The sequence below is a fragment of the Leptinotarsa decemlineata genome, unplaced genomic scaffold, assembly GCF_025532065.1.
Source record: "Leptinotarsa decemlineata unplaced genomic scaffold, Ldec_3_MD MMD2_tig00026354_RagTag_RagTag, whole genome shotgun sequence".
NCBI classification, from domain to species: domain Eukaryota; kingdom Metazoa; phylum Arthropoda; class Insecta; order Coleoptera; family Chrysomelidae; genus Leptinotarsa; species Leptinotarsa decemlineata.
In genome coordinates this window covers 10,642,987-10,668,964 of record NW_027412702.1, presented here as the reverse complement: position 1 = coordinate 10,668,964, position 25,978 = coordinate 10,642,987, and the positions used below count along the sequence as shown (strand labels likewise).

The following is a 25,978-nucleotide window of genomic DNA, read 5'->3' as shown; positions in this document are numbered from 1 at the left end:
TTCACAGTAGTGTGCGCTGGTCAGGCCCTATCCCCCGAAGCCCCGATACATTCGGGAGGGCGCGGCAGCATTATCAACCAATGACCACTCCTCCCCACACCGTGGTGTAAGTGATCATTGGGTCCGAGAATCATATGCCCTGAGCAAACGCAGTGAGCCAAAAATGACAGCCTTTTGCATCTGTGCGGCTAAGATTTCTGCCTTAGCGCGGCAAGCCGGTATGATTTTAAGATTCGAGAGTAGAGAGGACATCATTCCACCAAGGACTCCAATAATCAGAACAACCATCTTGACAGAGTGATCTGGATAGTCTGCGGGGTTCGAAGAGAAAATCTCGATATTTTATCCGTTTTTCCTCCTCTTTTCTGACGATATTCGTTTTGCCAGGAGCTGAAAACTCCACGACAAATATCGTTTTGCTCTGGAGATCGAGAAGGACTACATCAGGCTTATGAGCTTGTATGAGCCTGAGGGTGAGGAACGAATAGTTCCAGTAAATTCGGCACTTCTCGTTCCCCTCAATGGATTCAATATCCCCCGGAGCGTAGGGCAACACCGGTGTCTCGTCAATACCGTAAACGTAATATAGCACTCTTAGGGCCGCGTTTTGTCGATGGATATAGGCCGAGGCCGCATATGCTGGACATGCTGATAGCAAGTGCATTAGGGTCTCGGGTGCCTCACGGCAGGCCCTGCACCTTGTGTCAGGAACCTCTATATCCATCACGCGACTGCGGTAGACTAAGGCGTTGAAGTCACCATCCTGGCAAGCCATGATGAACCCCTCAGTTTCCGACTTCAGCCCACTCGACCTTAGAAAAGCAAACGTCAGGCGCTTTGATAAGCCAAGGTCTCCAATGTTATTGAAGAACACTCCATGCAGTGGCTTATTCTTGTGTCTCCGCAGAAGTAAGGTGATCTCTGCGGTTTTTATCTGAGCTTTTTGCTGAACGGCTTTCAACTCGGTGACAGAGTTGTGGTCACCTCGTTCAGAGTCGAAAACTATACCGAGTTCATCAGCTGCTTGGGCAGCTGCCCTAAGGAGAAATGCTCCAATTCCTGCTCTCTCATGGTCACATACCAAGCAGAGAAGGGAATCCGAACTCCTGACGACTTTACAGGCTGTATCCAGTACCATTCTGTCATGTAGACACTCCAAACTCAAAAGTTCACGGCCTTCCTTTTGTCGGGGGAAGTACAACCGTGGAACGGACGATTTGGGATGCAAACTCCTATAGAGATACATCATTTTTCGGGTTTTCACGTCGAGGTGATATAGCTCCTCCCGAGTCCACTTCACTACTCCAAAAGAGTAGAGTAAGATTGGAACGGCAAGCATATTTTTTGCAGCAACTTTTTTTTTTCCCGACAGTTCCGATGACCAGATCTGTCGAAGTTTGTGCTGATACTTGCCGCGGAGAGAGTTTTTCACTGCTGTTACCTCTTGTGAGTGGCGTTGTTCCACCCCGAGGTAAGTATACGTCTCTCCGGCATCCAGATGGTGTAGGATGCTTCCATCTACGAGCTGCACATCCTCTCCGTAGTCCACGCATCGTCCTCTTTTGAGATGGAACATTGCACATTTGTCTATCCCGAATTTCATACCGATAGCATGCGTGTACTCTTCCGCCACCCTCAAGGACTGATGGAGATCCTTCTCTCCAGAGGCATAAAGTTTAAGATCATCCATATAAAACAGATGGGTGACCTTGTGCCTCCGGTTTCCGGGGGTGCCACAGTTATACTCTCGAGTATTTCTGAGCGCAACGGATAATGTCAATAGTGAGACGCAGAAGAGAAGGGTACTGAGGGAATCACTCTGAAATACACCCCTTCTGAAAATGACCCACCCTGTTTGGACTCTTGCTTGACCAGATGTTATGGTGAAGCGAGTTCGCCAAAGTGGTATCAGTTGTTCAATGCATCTCACTATGTTATCGGGTACCGCAAGGCACCTGAGCAAATGCAAAATGAGCTCATGCGAAATTGTATCAAATGCCTTACGGTAATCGATCCAGGCCATAGAGAGGTTACGCTTATATTGTAACGTCATCCGGGGTTATCGGGTTGCGCAGTTCATTGAGCTCAGGCTGTCGAAGCTCTCTGTTGAAAGCTTCGAACTGCGCTAGGGCTGGAGTGTCTAAGTCGAGTGGCTGGGGGTGTTCTTAGATATCCTTCCAGAAGGATTCCACCTGATCAGCAGTCGGCGGATTATCCACAACACGTGGAAGCTCTTGGAATAAGCGAGAAGGTTTGTCGCGGAACCTAAGATTTTCCGCGATACTTCTCGCTCGCTTCACTAGTGACTTCTTAGCAGTCACTAGCATTCGTATCCTATCAAGGCAGTGCTGTTTGGTGGTCAACAGCACGGCTTGCCTTAGAGTGTGATGGATACGTCGTAGATTGGCGGCTATTCGCCGCACTGCTGGCGTGAAAGGCCAATTGGCCCCCTGTAGTCCACATTGGATACGAGACGCGTGTTGTCTCGCCGACGTGATCTTAGCCTCTATCTTGTGTACACGCCGTTCAATCTTCCGAACCGCAAGGCCAGGGTTTCGTCCTTCCGATTCGGAAAGCGATTGGACGACGTTATACACGGCGGTGTTTATTATTATTATTATTATAATGTCTCATATTGTGAATGGAATTCTAGATTCCAGTGCGAATTTTCATCACACCAAAGACATGTATTTCCGGTTAACAGGTTAACATGCATGTTCAAATAAAACGGTACCTTGTCTGGAAGCAAAACTTAGCAAACGGATTGTTAAATTATAACAATTAGTCCTCCTAGAAATATTACCCTCTCTATTTAAAGAATATTCCTGTTGGCTGGGATTTAATCAAATAGGTGAATGAATGACATTACGATGTCATCGATGACATAAGTAGATCAAACTTATTCCGTGACATAAAAATCGCAATTCATGAATGAATTGTGTGCTTTTTCGTATAATTATATCCAGATTGGTACTGAAGAGCCCTTAGGCAAGTGTCTTACGGCGAAACATCGATGTCTACCAGTGAGGATGACAGTGTTCCATGTAAGTGCCATTTTTTACCATTCATTTAATGTAGAATTCCTATGAATGTTACCTGATTTTATTCCATAACGAATGTTTGGAATACAAACTGAGTAGAGGATAGTTAGTGTCTTCTGTATAATTCAGTGTTCATATAAAAGTATTTGTTTCGAAATAATTTTTCTTTCGTGTAATTCAATGTTTATATGAAAGTAGCTGTTTCAGGAGGGCTTTTTCTTTTAGTTTGTGTCTGAAAGTTACTTCTTTGCATGACCTACATATCCATGTATAGAAATACTTATTTTAAAATTGATTATTTCCTTCCTGTCTTTGAAATATTCCCACATTTTTTGTAGATGGAGTAGTAGATGGAGTAGTAAAAAGGCAAAAACTTTCTTTCCCAAAAAACAATATAAACTGATTTAAAATATCAAAGCGTTCTTGATACTAAATAAAGAAAGAAAAATTCCAATTACTGTATTCAAAAAGATCATATAAAATGACCATCTTCTATTTTGAGATCAATAGAATGAGTAGGTACTTACTGTTCAGTTTAATGTTCAGAACGGTGGAAGAACTTTTATTAGTACTTTTGATACTAGCTATTAACGTCAGAGGAATGTAGAAGTTGTTATTAAATATTTCGTCAGGTAAATTACTCTTAAGTTCCATCGAAACTTCTTTGCTGGAATATTTTGGAACAAAGTATAAACTGTATTCTGAAAAAGAAAGAAAAATCGTTAATATCATTGAAACCATGAATTGTATTGACTTGCCGTTTGAAATGTTGATTTCTATTTCGTTGTCAGCCCTGTCCGTCATCACTTGAATATTGCCATCTACCGTTAGTTTGCCGAAACCATTAATTACTGAATACTCCCCTGTGTGTAGTATTTTGTCGAATAATACGAAACCAGTATTGTCATCATCATTATCTGAAGAGAAACTTACATTAGTAAATGAATTTGTGATATTGTACATAGTTTAAAGGAAAATTAATCAACTCGGAGAGCGAATCTTACGTTACATGATATATTTATTTTCAGTACTAATGAGTATGATTAACTAAGAGATAAGTTAAATGTTTACCATTATTTACGTGTCTGAGGACTGTATCGAGGTGAGACACATAATATAAGAACATACATATCTAGAAATAAAATCTCGGAATATTCGTTTCTCCCAACTACCTACACCTTAGGTTCTGGTAAATGTCTATCGGAAAACAACTACTTTCCCGGCTAATACCACGCTAGATACTGAATTATAGTTTAAATTGCAAACTCCTACTTGTGATACATTATTGGAAAGACTATAAAAATGCTATCTAATGGTATAAATAATAATTGTACAGGGTGAAGCAATAATTGTGAAACTTTGGCTTGAATGGAATATTTAATGAGGTTTTTGTTGATGTTTCACAATGACAATGATGTGTTCAATGATGTGTCACAAGTAGGGGTTTGCAATTTAAATTTTTTGTATTTTGGTGGGTGGAGCCTAGGGGGTTGATGGGGGTGAGTTCTCTTTTATGTCACTCTAGTTCCCCCTTACTATCCTAGAAATGGTTTCAAGCATTTTTCGATAACAGCTTTCGTTCGTGAGATATAGCCCATTGTAAGTTTTGAAATTGACACACTGTATAAAGAACAACAAGTCAAAAAATGGACAAAGATAACTTGAGTCCATACAGTGTACCGTGATGTTACATGTTACTATGTTACATGTTTGAGTTGATACAGCTTTGCAGCTTCATTAAACAAATAACTAACCCTTACCTATTATCCTTAAGTTCAACACAGCAGAGGAAGATTTGCTAGAACCAACGACGCTGGCTTCCAGAGTTATGGTTAAGACGTTTGAAGCGTTTTGAATGTCGGCCGGTATTTGTTTTGTTATAGATATTACTACAGATTTCATCGAATACGATACAGCAAAATATTCCTTGAATCCTATAAAATATATTGTGATAATGAAAATGCCTACTTTTTCCAAATTTAATGCTCCCAAAGTCAAACAAAATAATATCTTCCATTCAAGTAAATGAAAGTTGAAAAAGTAACAAATTCATAGAAAATGTGCAATTTGATTGTGTGACTTTGTTTATTATATATTAATTTTATTTAACTTATTGAAATAAAAATAGGTTTTTCAGACATAAATTTTAGGTTTTTACCATTCGTTATTTCAACCGAAATATTTTCGTCCTCTTGGTCTGTAATAAGTGATATTTCATCATGTTTTATGACAGGAGAAGATCCTTTCATGTCATATGTTCCAGAGTAAAGTAAAGATGAGAATTCAACGGATCCGGTATCAACATCAGGCTCACCTAAAAAGAGAAAAATATTGTTGGAATTCTATACAGTAATACATCAGTCTTTCAAGAATGTGAATCCGGTAGTTTTAAATGGTTGAAAATGGACTTCAGCAACAAACTACCATATTACTACTGAACAAGTAAAATTAGATCAAGGTCGTAAATTGGAACTAAACATTATGTATGTTAACGGTAACTCTGAAAATATGAACATTAACTTTGACACCGTAACGGTAAAATCATCCTTACACTATTTTCAATATAAATTCGATAAATAGTCTATGGAATAATCGCAAAATTTCAGAAACTAACGAGAAGCTATCTCACACAAGGTGGGTAAAAATATTAGATTTCTTGCATCATCTTTATCATCCTTTCGGCTGTCATGAAATTAAGAATTAGACTTCTTATTTCATTCTAATATGAAACAGACGTGTAAAAGATATTTTGAATTCATTGATATTTTTCATCTTTGAATTGATTTTTGATCAAATATTAGTATTTCGAACTATCTTAGGCATCCTGATAATTTTGCCAAATTTATTGGAGAATTTTGTTTTAGTCTTTATCAGGGTTACGAGTATTTCAAAGGTACAGTTTTTGTGCCTATCAAATTTCTTGTTTGCGAAACCAATGAATTAATACACATAATTTTGTATATTCCTGACACAGGAGTCCTAAGACGTACATTTGAATTTAAAGAAGTGTACTGACATTATTTAACTTCTATAAAGTGGAATGATTGTCCCAGAATGCATGCAAGACTTATTATAATCATATTTGACAGTTAGTTTTCAAAGTTCTTGAAAGACTTGGGAAGTTTAATAAATTTTTGTAAATTTCCATTTGAAAGTATCAATTGGAATTCCAGAAAAGTACTTCTGCGAGACTTGTGTCATAACCAATACAATCGCTCTTTGGTGTGAGATCTTGAATGCTTTGTTTTTGGGTCCTGGTTTCATCTAATTTTTATAATCGGATGCGAGATTCCTAAGCATCGACAAAGAAGCCGCGCTCTAGTACAACAAAACACCACATAACGACGATTATCCTCAAGCGAGCGTAATTATTACAAAAAAATGCAAATGTCTCACCGACAGTTTGGATAATATTTTTGCAATCCCCTTAGCCCACATATTTTTTTGAGAGACCGGACATACACTTGTTTTATGTGGATGACCTTTTAAACTTAATGCCTCTGCAGGAAATAATTTCCTTCAGTCCTTAAGCCTTATATAGTCTTATAGCGGGGGCAGATAAATTTGCAAGCTATTGAGAAGAGTACGTGGGGATTACGGATACGATGTGCAGTTCGTTGAAGGAAGTATCGTACAACTTTTGGATGCTGGAGAGACGTAACAAATCCAAAAATCACATTTTTCTACCAGAACTGAATCATTATTTTCGAGACGCGTTTCTCCAACCAAGTTGGCGTCTTCAAGAGACGAAACCCAGTAACAATTCTATCCGCACAAATTCCTGAAACGTTTTGTCCGGTAGAACAAAGTTCATCGGTAGAAACAAGCTTGTTATCGCTTCGATTTCAGTCTAATTTTTTTTAGTATTCAAGCGGACTCTGGTAAAACTTGATATCTCCATAGAAGTTTGCATCAGATGTACTTATGATTGTTCAAAGGTTAGAAAAACCTGAAATCAGTTTCATATTCACCACACCTTTTGGATTTGTGCATAAACATTATTTTGAAAGAACATATAAAAATTTCAAAACCAGAATCTCCGAACACGAAATGAGTTTATAATTAAAGAGAACCAATTCAATCCACGCATGCTATGTGTTGAAACGACCACAACTTCGACATAAACTACGAAAATGAAGAACAAAAATGAATCCTGCTGAAATTAACAGAAGTTAACAATCGAATTTCTTATTGAACTACCAACAAATTGATAACTCACTACTGTGAGGAGAGAAACATCATGAAAAATCTAGATTTAGTCGAATCAGTAGTGACAATAATTTTTCTTGCTCTGTACCTGCTGCATACCTGTTCTTTAAACTTCCTGTTTACGAATCAGCAATTTCTATTGATTTAGGTCGATAATTTGTAGAAATTGCATTGCAACTCAGTATTGAGTACCAGTCCAACTGAGGAAACTTGGTGTAGCTTATTGGAAATGAAGTCTTTATTGTGAAAATTTGTAATTATCATCAACAATTAACTCTGTTGGGTTGAAGATGAAAGATAACATTTCCATAATATAGTTTCATACTCCATTGTGATGTGATTTTTGTTGGATATGTCGATACTGATGCTATGAATCTTTTTTGTAAGATAAAAATTGGGTGACTCAACATACCCAATAGTTTTTCAGATTGTAGTAGACTAATTTGAAAAACAGGATTTTCCTTGCAAACATGTATGTTGATGTTGGAAAACGATATTGAATTAGAGGAAAAACGCAACAATGGAAACATTTCTCGATCAAGTTGTTTACAAGTGACGAAACTCTTATTTTGTGATATCAGATATTCATCCGTGATATATAGGATTAGAATTTTTATAAAAAGAAACAATTCTTCGTTCATGAAATTTGGAAACATACGTTCGTGTTTATAAAGGCTTATTGTTCAAAGGTTAAAAAAGCCTGGAATCAGTATCCTATCCAGTATCCAGAAGTATCTTACGACATTTGGATGCTGCAGAGCCGTGAACATACCTTTCACAAGAGGTAATCCCAATGACAAATCCAAAATGAGCGCTTTTCCCCATCAAAACTGAATCACTCTTTTTTCGACGCGCGTTTCACCAACCAAGGTGGCATCTCCAAGAGATGAAATCTAGTAACAAACTTTATTCTCTTAAATTACTGATACAAGTTGTGTCGGGTAGAACAAAGTTTGTAGGTAGAAACAAGATTGTTAATGCTTCGATGTTAGTCTGCACTAGCTTGATACCTCAAATAGAGTTTGTATCAAATCTATTTATGATTGTTTTGAGTACTTGAACACCTGGAATCTGTTTTACTCACGAGATCTTTTGAACTTGTGTATAAACTTCAATTTGGAGTATAGAGTAGTACCAATCCAACTGAGGAACTAACGGTGTAGCGAATCGGGTATTGGAAATAAAGTCTATATTGTGAAGATTTGTACTTATCATCAAAAATAAACTATATTGGGCTGGAGATTAAAAGATACCATTTCCATATAGTTCCTCTGACTCCATTGTGATGTGATTTTTGTTGGATATGTCGATACTGATGATATGGAATGTTTTTGTAAGATCACAATGTAGTGACCCAATACACAAATTTTCCAGATTGTGGTGGACTGATTAAAAAAGGGCATTTCTATCTTTCTTGCAAAAATGTATGTTGATGAATCTGAGGAAAAACTCAACATCAGGCACATTTCTCGATCAAATTGTTTACTAGTGACGAAACTCTTATACGCCTATATGAAATTCCGAAAGCATACCTTCATGTTTAGAAAGGCTTGACAATATATACCCCGATATTTTTGACTATTTTGTAGATATACAAGAATTGTGTTTTTCAGATCAGATTTGAAATGAGCTATAACCACATAACATATCGACCGGTAGTCAAATGAGTTTCATTCGACAACTAGATATTAACCCCTCACGAACTATAAACCTCAGGTGTCGAAACATGTTTGAGCTAAATACTAACGAGGCTTTGCACCTGAAGTGCGATCGTTAGCACGGAATAAGGATTTTCATTATGAGTCAGGTACAGATACAACTATTTTCACCCGAATGTCAAATTCAAATTACAGTGTCCTGACATATTGAATACTACATTCGAAACGTTATAATACTTGTATACACACCATTGACGGCGATATTCAAAACAGCAGACGAACTTGTTTTAGAATCTTTTGTTGTGATCACCAGTTTGAGAGTGATAGTAGAGACACTCTTCAAAATATCATCAGGAATTTGGTTCAACAGTGTAACTGTTACGGTGTTACTAGCGTAAGTGGCTTCGAAATATTTTGCGTATTCGGAATCTAGAACAGAAAAATGAAACAATTACTGCAGATATTATTTCAAAAATTTAAAAGCGTTACCGATCGTCAGAGGGGATTTAATGTTTTCTTCGAGTATATCGGTGATCACCTTGATTTCTTCTTTCACAATGAAGTTTATTTTTCCGTTCTCGATAGAGTAGTTTCCAGTGTAGAGCACGTTCGCGAAGGTCAAGGTAGTTGTTTCGTGAGAATCATCTGAAAGGTAATAGTGATATTGATAATAAATATACTTTGTCCAAAGAAATAATCTAATTGTTGAAACATGTAACGAAACAGCACACAACCAAATAATTTGACAGCGTTGCATCTTCACTAAATAAATAACTAATTCTTACCTATTATTTTTAAGTTCAGAACGGCAGAGGAAGATTTGTTAGAATCGACAATGTTGGCTTTTAGAATTATGGGTATGACATTCAATGTATTTTGAATGTCGGCCGGTATTGGTTTTGTTACAGATATTGATACAGACTTCTTCGAACAGTTTGCAGCAAAATATTCCTTGAAGCCTGCGAAATATATTATGATGATGAAAACGCTTATTTCTTTCGAATATATTTTTCCGAAAGTCAAACAAAATTATATCTTTCATTCAAGTAGATGAAAGTTGAAAAAGTAACAAAATTATAAGAATTGATTAATTCAATAGCCGTTCATTGTATACTTATTTCAATAAATTGATGGATGTAGCCATTACTACGTGGTATGAGATCATAATGAAAAGAGAAATGAAAATTTCTATATTTTTTACCAGTTTTATTTGTAACTGACGTTACTGCAGTTTCGTCCTATATGGACATTCTCAAACTTACACAATTTTATTGTATACAATATTATATGCAGTAACGTTAGTTACAAATAAAAGTGGTAAAAAACATACAAATTTTCATTTCCCTTTTCATTATACTAATTTCATTTGACCCATTGGAACAAAAAAATAGGTTTTTCAAACATAAATATTAGGTTTTTACCATTCGTTATTTCAACCAGAATATTTTCATCCTCTTGGTCTGTAGTAAGTGATATATTATCATATTTTATGACCGGAGAAGATCCTTTCATGTCGTATGTTCCAGAGTAAAATATATTTGAGAATTCAACGTATCCGGTTTCAATAGCAGGTTCACCTAAAAAGGAAGTATATTGTTGGAATTCTATATAGTATTTCATCAGTCCTTCGAAAATGCGACGCCGGTAGATTCAAATGGTTCAAAATTCATGAAAAAATATTTTTTCTACATTTAGATTTTTCATCTGAAGATGAGACAAACGATAGAAAAAGGTGTGTTAGAATCTGAAATTAACTCGAAAAACAAATTACCATATTAGAACTGAACACGGGCGAATAATCGCCCTTTCTTCTGATTTGCATCTGGGACAATTAGGTTGTCATGAGGTCAATCGATCAATTATATCGATAACACCAAATTTGTATTTCTAGAATTAAAATTATTTTATAAAGAGGTTCATTATTTTAATTTCAGTAATTGGAACTATCTTTGGCATCCAGATAATTTTGTCCAAATTTATTGGGGAATTTTGTTATAGTCTTCATCAGAATAACTCTGATGAATACTATGAAGAAACAATATTCGTGGTTATCAAAATAGTCAAAAAACCTTTTATACGCCTGTTACAGCAGTTTAAAAAAGTAAATCTGAATTTTAAGACGTGTACTGATATTTTTGAAAGTCTATTAAGGGGAATGATTGTTTCAGATTGCAAGACTTATTTTGATCATAGTTGACAATAAATTATCGAGTGTTTGAAATGCATGTGAATTTTTTGAATTTTTGGAAATAAAAGTGGCTATTATATCGTCGTTAATTTGTAACGTGACAATTTTGTACGTCTGCAAGCCTTGTATCATAACCAATACAATCGCTGTTTGGTATTGGATCTCGCATGCCCCGTTTTTGGGTCCTTGTTTCATCTTATTATTATAATCGGATGCTCGATTCTTAATAATGATAAGCAAGCAGAAATAAAGAAGTCGCACTCTTGCACCACAAGTCACCACATGACGATGATTATGCTTAAGCAGGCGTAACGATTACAAAATATTTCAAATGTTTCACCGACAGTTTGGATAAAATTTTTGCGACATGCTTAGCCCACATATTTCTGCATATCATCATTGCCAATATTCGTAGCAGCCAGGATAATCAGAAATTGTAACTGTGTTACCTCGGGAGACCGGCATACACTTGTTTTATGTGAATCACCTTAAAATTTACGCCTCTTCAGAAAAGACAGTCGTTAAGACTAATACATAGCAGATAGATAAATTGCAAGATTTTCAGAAGAACATGTTGAGATTACTGAGAGGATGTGAAGCTTGTCGAAGAAAGTATATCCTATAACATTTGGACGCTGGAAAGACGTGAATATACCTTTCACAATAGGTTATCCCAATGACAAATCCAAAATGAGCGCTTTTCCCCATCAAAACTGAATCACTCTTTTTTCGACGCGCGTTTCACCAACCAAGGTGGCATCTCCAAGAGATGAAATCTAGTAACAAACTTTATTCTCTTAAATTACTGATACAAGTTGTGTCGGGTAGAACAAAGTTTGTAGGTAGAAACAAGATTGTTAATGCTTCAATGTTAGTCTACTTTTTTAGTAGTCAAGCGGAATCTGGTGGAGCTGCACTAGCTTGATACCTCTATAGAGTTTGTATCAAATCTATTATGATTGTTTTAAGTACTAAAACACCTGGAATCTGTTTTATTCACGAGATCTTTTGAACTTGTGTATAAACTTTAATTTGGAGTATAGAGTAGTACCAATCCAACTGAGGAACTCACGGTGTAGCGAATCGGGTTTGGAAATGAAGTCTATATTGTGAAGATTTGTACTTATTATCAAAAATAAACTATATTGGGCTGGAGATTAAAAGATACCATTTCCATATAGTTCCTCTGACTCCATTGTGATGTGATTTTTGTTGGATATGTCGATACTGATGATATGGAATGTTTTTGTAAGATCACAATGTAGTGACCCAATACACACATTTTCCAGATTGTGACGGACTGATTAAAAAAGGGCATTTCTATCTTTCTTGCAAAAATGTATGTTGATGAATCTGAGGAAAAACTCAACATTAGGCACATTTTTCGATCAAGTTGTTTACTAGTGACGAAACTCTTATTTTGTAAAATCAAATATTTTCCAATGATAGGGTAAGATGTTTTCTAAAGAGAACAATTTCGCCTATATGAAATTCCGAAAGCATACCTTCATGTTTAGAAAGGCTTGACAATATATACCCCGATATTTTTGACTATTTTGTAGATATACAAGCATTGTGTTTTTCAGATCAGATTTGAAATGAGCTATAACCACATAACATATCGACCGGTAGTCAAATGAGTTTCATTCGACAACTAGATATTAACCCTCACGAATTATAAACCTCAACTACAAACCTCTGGTGTCGATGAGCTAAATACTAACGAGGCTTTGCACCTGAAGTGCGATCGTTAGCACGGAATAAGGATTTTCATTATGACTCAGGTACAGATACAACTATTTTCACCCGAATGTCAAATTCAAATTACAGTGTCCTGACATATTGAATACTTCATTCGAAACGTTATAATACTTGTATACACACCATTGACGGCGATATTCAAAACAGCAGACGAACTTGTTTTAGAATCTTTTGTTGTGATCACCAGTTTGAGAGTGATAGTAGAGACACTCTTCAAAATATCATCAGGAATTTGGTTCAACGGTATAACTGTTACGGTGTTACTAGCGTAAGTGGCTTCGAAATATTTTGCGTATTCGGAATCTAGAACAGAAAAATGAAACAATTACTGCAGATATTATTTCAAAAATTTAAAAGCGTTACCGATCGTCAGAGGGGATTTAATGTTTTCTTCGAGTATATCGGTGATCACCTTGATTTCTTCTTTCACAATGAAGTTTATTTTTCCGTTCTCGATAGAGTAGTTTCCAGTGTAGAGCACGTTCGCGAAGGTCAAGGTAGTTGTTTCGTGAGAATCATCTGAAAGGTAATAGTGATATTGATAATAAATATACTTTGTCCAAAGAAATAATCTAATTGTTGAAACAAGTAACGAAACAGCACACAACCAAATAATTTGACAGCGTTGCATCTTCACTAAATAAATAACTAATTCTTACCTATTATTTTTAAGTTCAGAACGGCAGAGGAAGATTTGCTAGAATCGACAATGTTGGCTTTTAGAATTATGGGTATGACATTCAATGTATTTTGAATGTCGGCCGTATTGGTTTTGTTACAGATATTGATACAGACTTCTTCGAACAGTTTGCAGCAAAATATTCCTTGAAGCCTGCGAAATATATTATGATGATGAAAACGCTTATTTCTTTCGAATATATTTTTCCGAAAGTCAAACAAAATTATATCTTTCATTCAAGTAGATGAAAGTTGAAAAGTAACAAAATTATAAGAATTGATTAATTCAATAGCCGTTCATTGTATACTTATTTCAATAAATTGATGGATGTAGCCGTTACTACGTGGTAGGAGATCATAATGAAAAGAGAAATGAAAATTTCTATGTTTTTTACCAGTTTTTTATTTGTAACTGACGTTACTGCAGTTTCGTCCTATATGGACATTCTCAAACTTACACAATTTTATTGTATACAATATTATATGCAGTAACGTTAGTTACAAATAAAAGTGGTAAAAAACATAGAAATTTTCATTTCCCTTTTCATTATACTAATTTCATTTGACCCATTGGAACAAAAAAATAGGTTTTTCAAACATTAATATTAGGTTTTTACCATTCGTTATTTCAACCAGAATATTTTCATCCTCTTGGTCTGTAGTAAGTGATATATTATCATATTTTATGACCGGAGAAGATCCTTTCATGTCGTATGTTCCAGAGTATAATACATTTGAGAATTCAACGTATCCGGTTTCAATATCAGGTTCACCTAAAAAGGAAGTATATTGTTGGAATTCTATATAGTATTTCATCAGTCCTTCGAAAATGCGACGCCGGTAGATTCAAATGGTTCAAAATTCATGAAAAATATTTTCTTTACATTTAGATATTTTCATCTGAAGATGAGACAAACGATAGAAACAGGTGTGTTAGAATCTGAAATTAACTCGAAAAACAAATTACCATATTAGAACTGAACACGGGCGAAAAATCGCCCTTTCTTCTGATTTGCATCTGGGACAATTAGGTTGTCATGAGGTCAATCGATCAATTATCGATAACACCAAATTTGTATTTCTAGAATTAAAATTATTTTATAAGAGGTTCATTATTTTAATTTCAGTAATTGGAACTATCTTTGGCATCCAGATAATTTTGTCCAAATTTATTGGGGAATTTTGTTATAGTCTTCATCAGAATAACCCTGATGAAGACTATGAAGAAACAATATTCGTGGTTATCAAAATAGTCAAAAAACCTTTTATACGCCTGTTACAGCAGTTTAAAAAAAGTAAATCTGAATTTTAAGACGTGTACTGATATTTTTGAATGTCTATAAAGGGGAATGATTGTTTCAGAATACATGCAAGACTTATTTTGATCATAGTTGACAATAAATTATCGGAGTGTTTTGAAATACTTGTGAATTTTTTGTATTTTTGGAAATAAAAGTGGCTATTATATCGTCGTTAATTTGTAACATGATAATTTTGTACGTCTGCGAGCCTTGTATCATAACCAATACAATCGCTGTTTGGTATTGGATCTCGCATGCCCCGTTTTTGGGTCCTTGTTTCATCTTATTATTATAATCGGATGCTCGATTCTTAATAATGATAAGCAAGCAGAAATAAAGAAGTCGCACTCTTGCACCACAAGTCACCACATGACGATGATTATGCTTAAGCAGGCGTAACGATTACAAAAAATTTCAAATGTTTCACCGACAGTTTGGATAAAATTTTTGCGACATGTTTAGCCCACATATTTCTGCATATCATCATTGCCAATATTCGTAGCAGCCAGGATAATCAGAAGTTGTAACTGTGTTACCTCGGGAGACCGGCATACACTTGTTTTATGTGAATCACCTTAAAATTTACGCCTCTGCAGAAAAGACAGTCGTTGAGACTAATACATAGCAGATAGATAAATTTGCAAGATTTTCAGAAGAACATGTTGAGATTACTGAGAGGATGTGAAGCTTGTCGAAGAAAGTATATCCTATAACATTTGGACGCTGGAAAGACGTGAATATACCTTTCACAATAGGTAATCCCAATGACAAATCCAAAATGAGCGCTTTTCCCCATCAAAACTGAATCACTTTTTTTCGACGCGCGTTTCACCAACCAAGGTGGCATCTCTAAGAGATGAAATCTAGTAACAAACTTTATCCTCTTAAATTACTGATACAAGCTGTGTCGGGTAGAACAAAGTTTGTAGGTAGAAACAAGACTGTTAATGCTTCGATGTTAGTCTACTTTTTAGTAGTCAAGCGGAATCTGGTGGAGCTGCACTAGTTTGATACCTCCATAAGAGTTTGCATCAAATCTATTTGAACTTGTGTATAAACTTTAATTTGGAGTATAGAGTACCAATCCAACTAAGGAACTCACGGTGTAGCGAAACGCGTATTGGAAACAAAGTCTATATTGTGAAGATTTTTACTTATCATCAAAAATAAACTATATTGGGCTGGAGATTAAAAGATACCATTTCCATATAGTTCCTCTGACTCCATTGTGATGTGATTTTTGTTGGATATGTCGATACTGATGATATGGAATGTTTTTGTAAGATCACAATGTAGTGACCCAATACACACATTTTCCAGATTGTGACGGACTGATTAAAAAAGGGCATTTCTATCTTTCTTGCAAAAATGTATGTTGATGAATCTGAGAAAAAACTCAACATTAGGCACATTTCTCGATCAAGTTGTTTACTAGTGACGAAACTCTTATTTTGTAATATCAAATATTTTCCAATGATAGGGTAAGATGTTTTCTAAAGAGAACAATTTCGCCTATATGAAATTCCGAAAGCATACCTTCATGTTTAGAAAGGCTTGACAATATATACCCCGATATTTTTGACTATTTTGTAGATATACAAGAATTGTGTTTTTCAGATCAGATTTGAAATGAGCTATAACCACATAACATATCGACCGGTAGTCAAATGAGTTTCATTCGACAACTAGATATTAACCCCTCACGAACTATAAACCTCAACTACAAACCTCTGGTGTCGATGAGCTAAATACTAACGAGGCTTTGCACCTGAAGTGCGATCGTTAGCACGGAATAAGGATTTTCATTATGACTCAGGTACAGATACAACTATTTTCACCCGAATGTCAAATTCAAATTACAGTGTCCTGACATATTGAATACTTCATTCGAAACGTTATAATACTTGTATACACACCATTGACGGCGATATTCAAAACAGCAGACGAACTTGTTTTAGAATCTTTTGTTGTGATCACCAGTTTGAGAGTGATAGTAGAGACACTCTTCAAAATATCATCAGGAATTTGGTTCAATAGTGTAACTGTTACGGTTTTACTAGCGTAAGTGGCTTCGAAATATTTTGCGTATTCGGAATCTAGAACAGAAAAATGAAACAATTACTGCAGATATTATTTCAAAAATTTAAAAGCGTTACCGATCGTCAGAGGGGATTTAATGTTTTCTTCGAGTATATCGGTGATCACCTTGATTTCTTCTTTCACAATGAAGTTTATTTTTCCGTTCTCGATAGAGTAGTTTCCAGTGTAGAGCACGTTCGCGAAGGTCAAGGTAGTTGTTTCGTGAGAATCATCTGAAAGGTAATAGTGATATTGATAATAAATATACTTTGTCCAAAGAAATAATCTAATTGTTGAAACATGTAACGAAACAGCACACAACCAAATAATTTGACAGCGTTGCATCTTCACTAAATAAATAACTAATTCTTACCTATTATTTTTAAGTTCAGAACGGCAGAGGAAGATTTGTTAGAATCGACAATGTTGGCTTTTAGAATTATGGGTATGACATTCAATGTATTTTGAATGTCGGCCGGTATTGGTTTTGTTACAGATATTGATACAGACTTCTTCGAACAGTTTGCAGCAAAATATTCCTTGAAGCCTGCGAAATATATTATGATGATGAAAACGCTTATTTCTTTCGAATATATTTTTCCGAAAGTCAAACAAAATTATATCTTTCATTCAAGTAGATGAAAGTTGAAAAAGTAACAAAATTATAAGAATTGATTAATTCAATAGCTATTCATTGTATACTTATTTCAATAAATTGATGGATGTAGCCGTTACTACGTGGTAGGAGATCATAATGAAAAGAGAAATGAAAATTTCTATGTTTTTTACCAGTTTTATTTGTAACTGACGTTACTGCAGTTTCGTCCTATATGGACATTCTCAAACTTACACAATTTTATTGTATACAATATTATATGCAGTAACGTTAGTTACAAATGAAAGTGGTAAAAAACATAGAAATTTTCATTTCCCTTTTCATTATACTAACTTCATTTGACCCATTGGAACAAAAAAATAGGTTTTTTAAACATAAATATTAGGTTTTTACCATTCGTTATTTCAACCAGAATATTTTCATTCTCTTGGTCTGTAGTAAGTGATATATTATCATATTTTATGACCGGAGAAGATCCTTTCATGTCGTATGTTCCAGTGTAAAATACATTTGAGAATTCAACGTATCCGGTTTCAATATCAGGTTCACCTAAAAAGGAAGTATATTGTTGGAATTCTATATAGTATTTCATCAGTCCTTCGAAAATGCGACGCCGGTAGATTCAGATGGTTCAAAATTCATGAAAAATATTTGTTTTACATTTAGATATTTTCATCTGAAGATGAGACAATCTGAAATTAACTCGAAAAAACAAATTACCATATTAGAACTGAACAAGGGCAAAAAATCGCCCTTTCTTCTGATTTGCATCTGGGACAATTAGGTTGTCATGAGGTCAATCGATCAATTATCGATAACACCAAATTTGTATTTCTAGAATTAAAATTATTTTATAAAGAGGTTCATTATTTGAATTTCAGGTATGTGAATAGACTTTCATATTTGATTATATTTGCTGATTTTTATGGAATAATCACAGTAATTGGAAATATCTTTGGCATCCAGATAATTTTGTCCAAATTTATTGGGGAATTTTGTTATGTACTGTTATTTTTGAATGTCTATAAAAAGGAATGATTGTTTCAGATTGCAAGACTTATTTTGATCATAGTTGACAATAAATTATCGGAGTGTTTGAAATACATGTGAATTTTTTGGATTTTTGGAAATGAAAGTGGCTATTATATCGTCGTTAATTTGTAACGTGACAATTTTGTACGTCTGCGAGCCTTGTATCATAACCAATACAATCGCTGTTTGGTATTGGATCTCGCATGCCCCGTTTTTGGGTCCCTGTTTCATCTTATTATTATAATCGGATGCTCGATTGTTAATAATGATAAGCAAGCAGAAATAAAGAAGTCGCACTCTTGCACCACAAGTCACCACATGACGATGATTATGCTTAAGCAGGCGTAACGATTACAAATAATTTCAAATGTTTCCCCGACAGTTTGGATAAAATTTTTGCGACATGCTTAGCCCACATATTTCTGCATATCATCATTGCCAATATTCGTAGCAGCCAGGATAATCAGAAGTTGTAACTGTGTTACCTCGGGAGACCGGCATACACTTGTTTTATGTGAATCACCTTAAAATTTACGCCTCTGCAGAAAAGACAGTCGTTAAGACTAATACATAGCAGACAGATAAATTTGCAAGATTTTCAGAAGAACATGTTGAGATTACTGAGAGGATGTGAAGCTTGTCGAAGAAAGTATATCCTACAACATTTGGACGCTGGAGAGACGTGAATATATATACCTTTCACAATAGGTAATCCCAATGACAAATCCAAAATGAGCGCTTTTCCCCATCAAAACTGAATCATTCTTTTTTCGACGCGCGTTTCACCAACCAAGGTGGCATCTCCAAGAGATGAAATCTAGTAACAAACTTTATCCTCTTAAATTACTGATACAAGTTGTGTCGGGTAGAACAAAGTTTGTAGGTAGTCTACTTTTTTAGTAGTCAGCGAATCTGGTGGAGCTGCACTAGTTTGATACCTCCATTAGAGTTTGCATCAAATCTATTTGAACTTGTGTATAAACTTTAATTTGAAGTATAGAGTACCAATCCAACTGAGGAACTCACGGTGTAGCGAAACGCGTATTGGAAATAAAGTCTATATTGTGAAGATTTGTACTTATCATAAAAAATAAACTATATTGGGCTGGAGATTTAAAGAAACCATTTCCATATAGTTCCTCTGACTCCATTGTGATGTGATTTTTGTTGGATGTGTCGATACTGATGATATCGAACGTTTTTGTAAGATCACAATGTAGTGACCCAATACACACGTTTTCCATATTCTGGTGGACTGATAAAAAGACATTCTTTATTTTCCTTGCAAAAATGTATGTTGATGAATTTGAGGAAAAAAAACTCACATTAGACACATTTATCGATTAAGTCGTTTACTAGTGACGAAACTCTCATTTTGTAATATCAAATATTTCCCAATGATAGGGTAAGATGTTTTCTAAAGGGAACAATTTCGCTTACATGAAATTCCGAAAACATACCTTCATGTTTGGAAAGGCTTGACAATATATACCCCGATATTTTTGAGTACTTTGCAGATATACTACTAATGTGTTTTTCATATCAGGTTTGAAATGAGGTATAACCACATAACATATCGACCAGTAGTCAGATGAGTTTCATTCGACAACTAACTATAAAGCTATATATGACTATAAAGATAAAGATTGTTAGCATCCACAATCGTCTTCGGGTAATGTCATCAGGTGTTTTTGCTTAATATAATTGTTATTTACAGCTATTTATTTTTTTCTTTTTTAGTTGTTTCAGGGATTTCAAATCATTTTATATATTAGACAATGAATGGAAGATCGAACTAGTGAAATTCATCATGAAACATTGTCAATCACCTTCAATCAAATAACAGTGTCCTGACATATTGAATACTTCATTCGAAACGTTATAATACTTGTATAGTTACCATTGACGGCGATATTCAAAACAGCAGACGAACTCATTTTAGAATCTTTCGTTGTGATCACCAGTTTAAGAGTGATAGTAGAGACACCTTTCAAAATATCATCAGGAATTTGGTGCAACGGTGTAACTGTTACGGTTTTACTAGCGTACGTGGCTTCGAAATATTTTGCGTATTCGGAATCTACAACAGAAAAATGAAACAATTACTGCAGATATCATTTCAAAAATTTAAAAGCGTTACCAATCGTCAGAGGGGATTCAATGTTTTTGTCGAGTATATCGGTGATCACCTGAATTTTTTTTTTCACATTGAAGTTTATTTTTCCGTTTTCGTTAGAGTAGTTACCAGTGTAGAGCACCTCCGCGAAAGACAAGGTAGTTGTGTCGTGAGAATCATCTGAAAAATATTAATATATATACTTTGCCCAAACAAATGATATTATTGTTGAAACATGTAAAGAAACATAGCAGAGAAGTAATTTGTCAGATTTGTTTAAAAATACATTTTTCCGTTGAGCAGCTGTCCCACACCTACAAACGACAACTCTCAAAACTTGAAACTTGTGTGAACTGAGGACTAACAAAGTCTTACCTTACCTTTCAACGTGTGATTCCTAACACGAATGATAGCACATTAAGTTATATACATATACAACAAAATTTTGACAGCGTTGCAGCTTCACTAAATAAATAATTCTTACCTATTATTTTTAAGTTCAGAACGGCAGAAGAAGATTTGCTAGAATTCACTATGCTGGCTTCTAGAGTTATGGGTATGACGTATAAGTATTCGAAATGTTGGCCGGTATTGGTTTTGTTACAGATATTGATACATACTCCTTCGAATAGTTTGCAGAGAAATATTCCTTGAAGCCTGGGAAATATATTATGATTATTTTTTTCGAATAGAATTTTCCGAAAGTCAAACAAAATTGTATCTTTCATGCAAGTAGGTGAAAGTTGAAAACGTAGGTGAAGTAGATGATAGTTGATTAATCAAATTGTGTGACATTGTTTATTGTATACTGATTTCATTTGACTCATTGGAATGGAAATAGGTTTTTCAGACATAAATATTAGGTTTTTACCATTCGTTATCTCAACCAGAATATTTTTGTCTTCTTGATCTGTAAAAAGTGATATTTTATCGTGTTTGTATGACCGGAGATGATCCATTTATGTCGTATGTTCCATAGTAAAGTAAATCTGAGAATTCAATGGATCCGGTATCAACATCAGGTTCACCTAAAAAGAAAAAAACATTGTTGGAATTCTCCATAGTATTTCGTCAGTCCTTCAAGAAAGTGAATCCGGTAGTTTCAAATGATTCAAAATTCATGTCAATATTTCTTTTTATGTAGACATTTTAATCTGAAGGTAAGACAAACAATGAAGCTTGACCAACAAATTACCATATTAGAACTGAATGAGTGAAACTTGTTAGAGGTTCTCCGCAAGGTTCTAATTTGGAACTGAACATTATGCATGTTAACTTGTTTATTAACGGTAACTCATTATTATCAGTAAATGATTTAATGAATATTTTGAATCAATAAATAGGTCAATATAGCTACCACATGCATAAATGAGAGACCAAGGTTATGTCTTATTTTGGAGTTGTGTTACATTAACCTCCCATTGAACCAATATTTCTTTCATCGATTTTACATGCCCAAAAAAATAACTTCTATTTAAAGGACGGAGAATCACCCCCTCTTCTGATTTGCACCTAGGATAATAAGGTTGTTATGAGGTATATCGATTAATTATCGATAATGCCAATTATGTGATTTTTAAATGGAAATTGTTCATTATCTAATCCTCAGGTATGTGAATAGACTTATATATATGACTGTATTTGCAAATTTTCATGGAATAATCACAGAACTTCAGAAATTGACAAGAAACCTTCTCACACAAGGTGGGTAAAATATGATTTCCTTCATTATTTTTACCACCCTTTAGGCTTTCATGAAATTAGGTATTAGACATCCGGTTTCATTCAAATATCAAACAGTGGTGTTCAAGACATTTTGAATTTTTATTTGATGGCCTTCATTGAAGTAATGAACCTTCCTTTGATGTTTTTAAAGTTCACTAACAGTTTTATTTTTTATAGTTGATTCATATAAATTTCCAAACAATTTGAAATTGGATTATTCTTGTCAGTATGTATTACATTGGAATGGAAATTATTGAAACTTTTTGTTTTATGATTAAGCACTGTCAAGTATTTAAAGAATTGAATATTTCTCTTTAGGAAGGTTTTTCGTCATTTCATATATGAACGTGCTTTTTCAAAGAATATTCAATGAAAACGCCCATTTTTTTGATAATACTTTCATAGCTTTGTTCATCGAATAATAAATTATATTTTTTTGTCTTTTGGAGCAGAATGGCGAAATTGTGATAAAATATCTAATTCGAGAGATGATTCATAATACTCATCATTATGAATTATAATTTTTATATGAGTATTTGGAAATTTTTTCTGGTTGCTCCTTCTGATGATATAATTGAATCTTCAGTTTTGAATAAGTGACTTTCGAAATCAAAATCTTCGCCAATTATTAGGCCTTGGTTGATATTTTGTACTTGATTTTCAATATTAAGTACATTATTGTTCATATTTCTATTGTGAACTGTTTCCTGTAACTTTATTTCTTGATCTTTTCTATGTTACCGTTTATGTTTCTTTCTGAATAGTTTTCAGTTTTTTCGCAATGAAATAGTGAAAGATATACTGCAACTGAGAGGTGATCACTCATCAAACCTTCTATTTCAATATCATTAATGTATAGTAGATAGAAAATCAGAAAAAAACTGAACATTGTGTAACACCACAAGTTGAAACTACTTCAGTACTTTCACAATTATTGATTACTATACACTGATTTTAGTTTCAAAAATCATTCGTAAGAACGATCTCTCACTAGTGAATTGGATAATATTAGTGAAATTGTATGGTTCAGTAAATCGAAGGTTTTTTTATATCTGAAAATATAACAACACCATAATCACCTATATCTTTGAGTAATCATTCATATACAGTGCGAGTTTCTAACATAGAACAAATTCACTAAATCAAAGGTATTGTTTCTTTCGGAAATATGCTCGGACACGTCGATTAGTATTTTAAATTGCTTGTATTTTAATGCAAAAAAAATTATACAGTATGTCTTAAATATGAGATATGACGTCATCGATAATTTTTTTAAATGACAACCCTGTTTTTAATGACTTTTATTAAAGGGTTCAACAAGTTGCACATGTCTGCCAAGTTTCAATTTTTTACTCCTTGTCCTTAAAAGATATTTAAGAAACATAATCTAATTCAAAAATGAATTCAATGCAATGGTCTTTCTTTAACAAGTGTTCAGAATGTTGTCCATTTACTAACTGACAATACCCTAAACGTAACCGAAACTCGTTTTGAACATTTCTGATTACTTCGTGAGAAATTAGCCTACACTCCTGTCTTATTCGTTCTTTCAAATCCTCAGTATTTGCCGGTTTGGTCTTAAAAACTTTGCTCTTCAAGTAACCCATGAAAAAGTCCAAAGGTGTTAAATCCGTAGACCTAGGTGGCCATTCATAGGGTCCTATTCTGCCAATCCATCTGCCTGGAAATACATCATTCAGGTACTCACGGACAGGTCTTGCAAAATGACGAGGCGCGCCGTCCTGTTGAAACCAGATGTTTCTATTCGGGACGTCAGCTTCTATAGGACAAAGGAACAAAATAGCAAAATTCGGAACTAGGTCCTCCTACAAGAATTCTAAATATCTTGCTCCAGTAAGATTTTCTTGGAAGAAAATCGGTCCTATAACTCGATCACCAACAATCCCTGCCCAAACATTGACTTTTTCTGGATGTTGAGTGTGGCCTTCGCTCATCCAGTGTTGGTTTCTGTCTGCCCAATAACGACAATTTTGACGATTTATCACACCATTCAACATAAACCTTGATTTGTAAAAAATAGAACGTTTTCTTTTTGTACAACATTCCTGTCTAGAAGATCCATCATTTGTTCGCAAAACTGGAGTCGTCTATCTGGATCATCTTCGGTGAGTTCCTGGAGGATTGTTATTTTATATGAATGAAATTTTTCAGCTTTAAGAACTCTTGCCATTGAAGACTGGCTAATTTCGAGTTCCCTAGCTATCTGTCTAGTGGGGGCATGGGGATTTTCTTCGACAGAGAGAAGAACATTTATTTTGACCTCTTCACTGAGCGAATTCCTACGATGATTATTTGTTTTTCTTAAATGCCCATTTTCCCGGAACTGTTTTTCGATTTTGCTAACGGTACTTCGCGATATGGGTGGTAAATCAGGATACTTCTCTCGGAATAAATGGGTAACTTCATTTGTGTTTTCTTGTCCTATCTCCGTAGCCAATCATCATTAGAATTTCAATCTAATGTGTTTCAGTTGAGTACGGCATTTTACTAATGGCGAACAACAAACTGTGAAACGACTAACAGTTTTTGTGCACAAATATGATTGGAATGCGATACTACTCTCCTTGCTTTTTTTGATAACTTTTTTATGACAATGTCACTGCAGGTATCCCTGACGTTCTAAGCATTTATTGAAGAAAGACTATTGAATTGAATTCATTTTTTGAATTGGATAATGTTTGTTAAATATCTTTTAAAGGACAAGAAGTAAAAAATTGAAATTTGGCAGGCATGTGCAAACTTGTTGAACCCTTTATAAAAGTCATTAAAAACAGAGTTGTCATTAAAAAAAAAATATCGATGAAGTATTATCTCATATTTGAGACACACTGTATATTGTTTTTGCATGAAAATAAGGGCACTTTGAAATCTAATCGAAGTGTCGAGCATATTTCGAAAGAAACAACACTTTGATTTAGTAAATTTGTTCCATGTTAGAGACTCGCACTGTATACATTATTCATCAGAATGGTGTTTGAATTTGATTGAAACGTATGTTGTGATTTATTGAAACCAATATCAATATTTATAAAATTATTCAATTGAGATTCCAATATCTTCACAAATGTTTTTGCAAATGAATTTGAGAGAGAGCAATTTTTCAATATGTTCAAATCTAACCTTATTCAAATCTGTTTTGGAACTAATTGAAGTTTGAGGTGGAGTTGTTTTTGTATAGACAAATATTTCAGATATATGGAAGAATGAATTCAAAACCTAGTGCTGTTGAAGCCAACCAACCTTACTGCGAGTGGATTTTAAAAAGTTTGATGTGTTTTATTTGGAAAGTCTTAACTTTTGACGTGTGATCCCTAACACGAAATGAAAAGATACTCACAATAATTGAGAAACTACTATCGAAAACATATCGACGAGTAGTCGAATGAGTTTTATTCGACAAACAGCTGTCGACCCCTATCGAACTACAAACTCTGAAGCGAAACTTGTGTGAGCTGAAGATTAACGAGACCCTACCCTGAAGTGCTGTGCCTAGCACGAGATGAGAATCTAAGCCTAGAATACATAAAAACTATTTTCGACCCGAATTCAAATT

The 25,978-nt window shown here is 34.6% G+C and overlaps 1 protein-coding gene across 1 annotated transcript in view; it reads right to left on the bottom strand.

Annotated features, from left to right (window-relative positions):
• LOC141479884 (uncharacterized) overlaps nt 1-25,978 on the bottom strand; it is a 44,884-nt gene that overhangs the window by 16,499 nt on the left and 2,407 nt on the right. Inside the window, exons 5-24 of the mRNA XM_074184254.1 lie at nt 24,427-24,846; nt 23,872-24,184; nt 21,164-21,336; nt 20,704-20,859; nt 20,464-20,643; nt 17,925-18,080; nt 17,289-17,462; nt 16,993-17,148; nt 16,753-16,932; nt 14,153-14,308; nt 13,221-13,376; nt 12,981-13,160; nt 10,330-10,485; nt 9,694-9,867; nt 9,398-9,553; nt 9,158-9,337; nt 5,200-5,355; nt 4,802-4,975; nt 3,800-3,958; nt 3,569-3,742 (exon numbers count right to left, since the gene is read on the bottom strand). Of these exons, the coding sequence (XP_074040355.1) occupies nt 3,569-3,742; nt 3,800-3,958; nt 4,802-4,975; nt 5,200-5,355; nt 9,158-9,337; nt 9,398-9,553; nt 9,694-9,867; nt 10,330-10,485; nt 12,981-13,160; nt 13,221-13,376; nt 14,153-14,308; nt 16,753-16,932; nt 16,993-17,148; nt 17,289-17,462; nt 17,925-18,080; nt 20,464-20,643; nt 20,704-20,859; nt 21,164-21,336; nt 23,872-24,184; nt 24,427-24,846 (3,729 nt within the window). The remainder of the gene's footprint in view (nt 1-3,568; nt 3,743-3,799; nt 3,959-4,801; nt 4,976-5,199; nt 5,356-9,157; nt 9,338-9,397; nt 9,554-9,693; nt 9,868-10,329; nt 10,486-12,980; nt 13,161-13,220; nt 13,377-14,152; nt 14,309-16,752; nt 16,933-16,992; nt 17,149-17,288; nt 17,463-17,924; nt 18,081-20,463; nt 20,644-20,703; nt 20,860-21,163; nt 21,337-23,871; nt 24,185-24,426; nt 24,847-25,978) is intronic.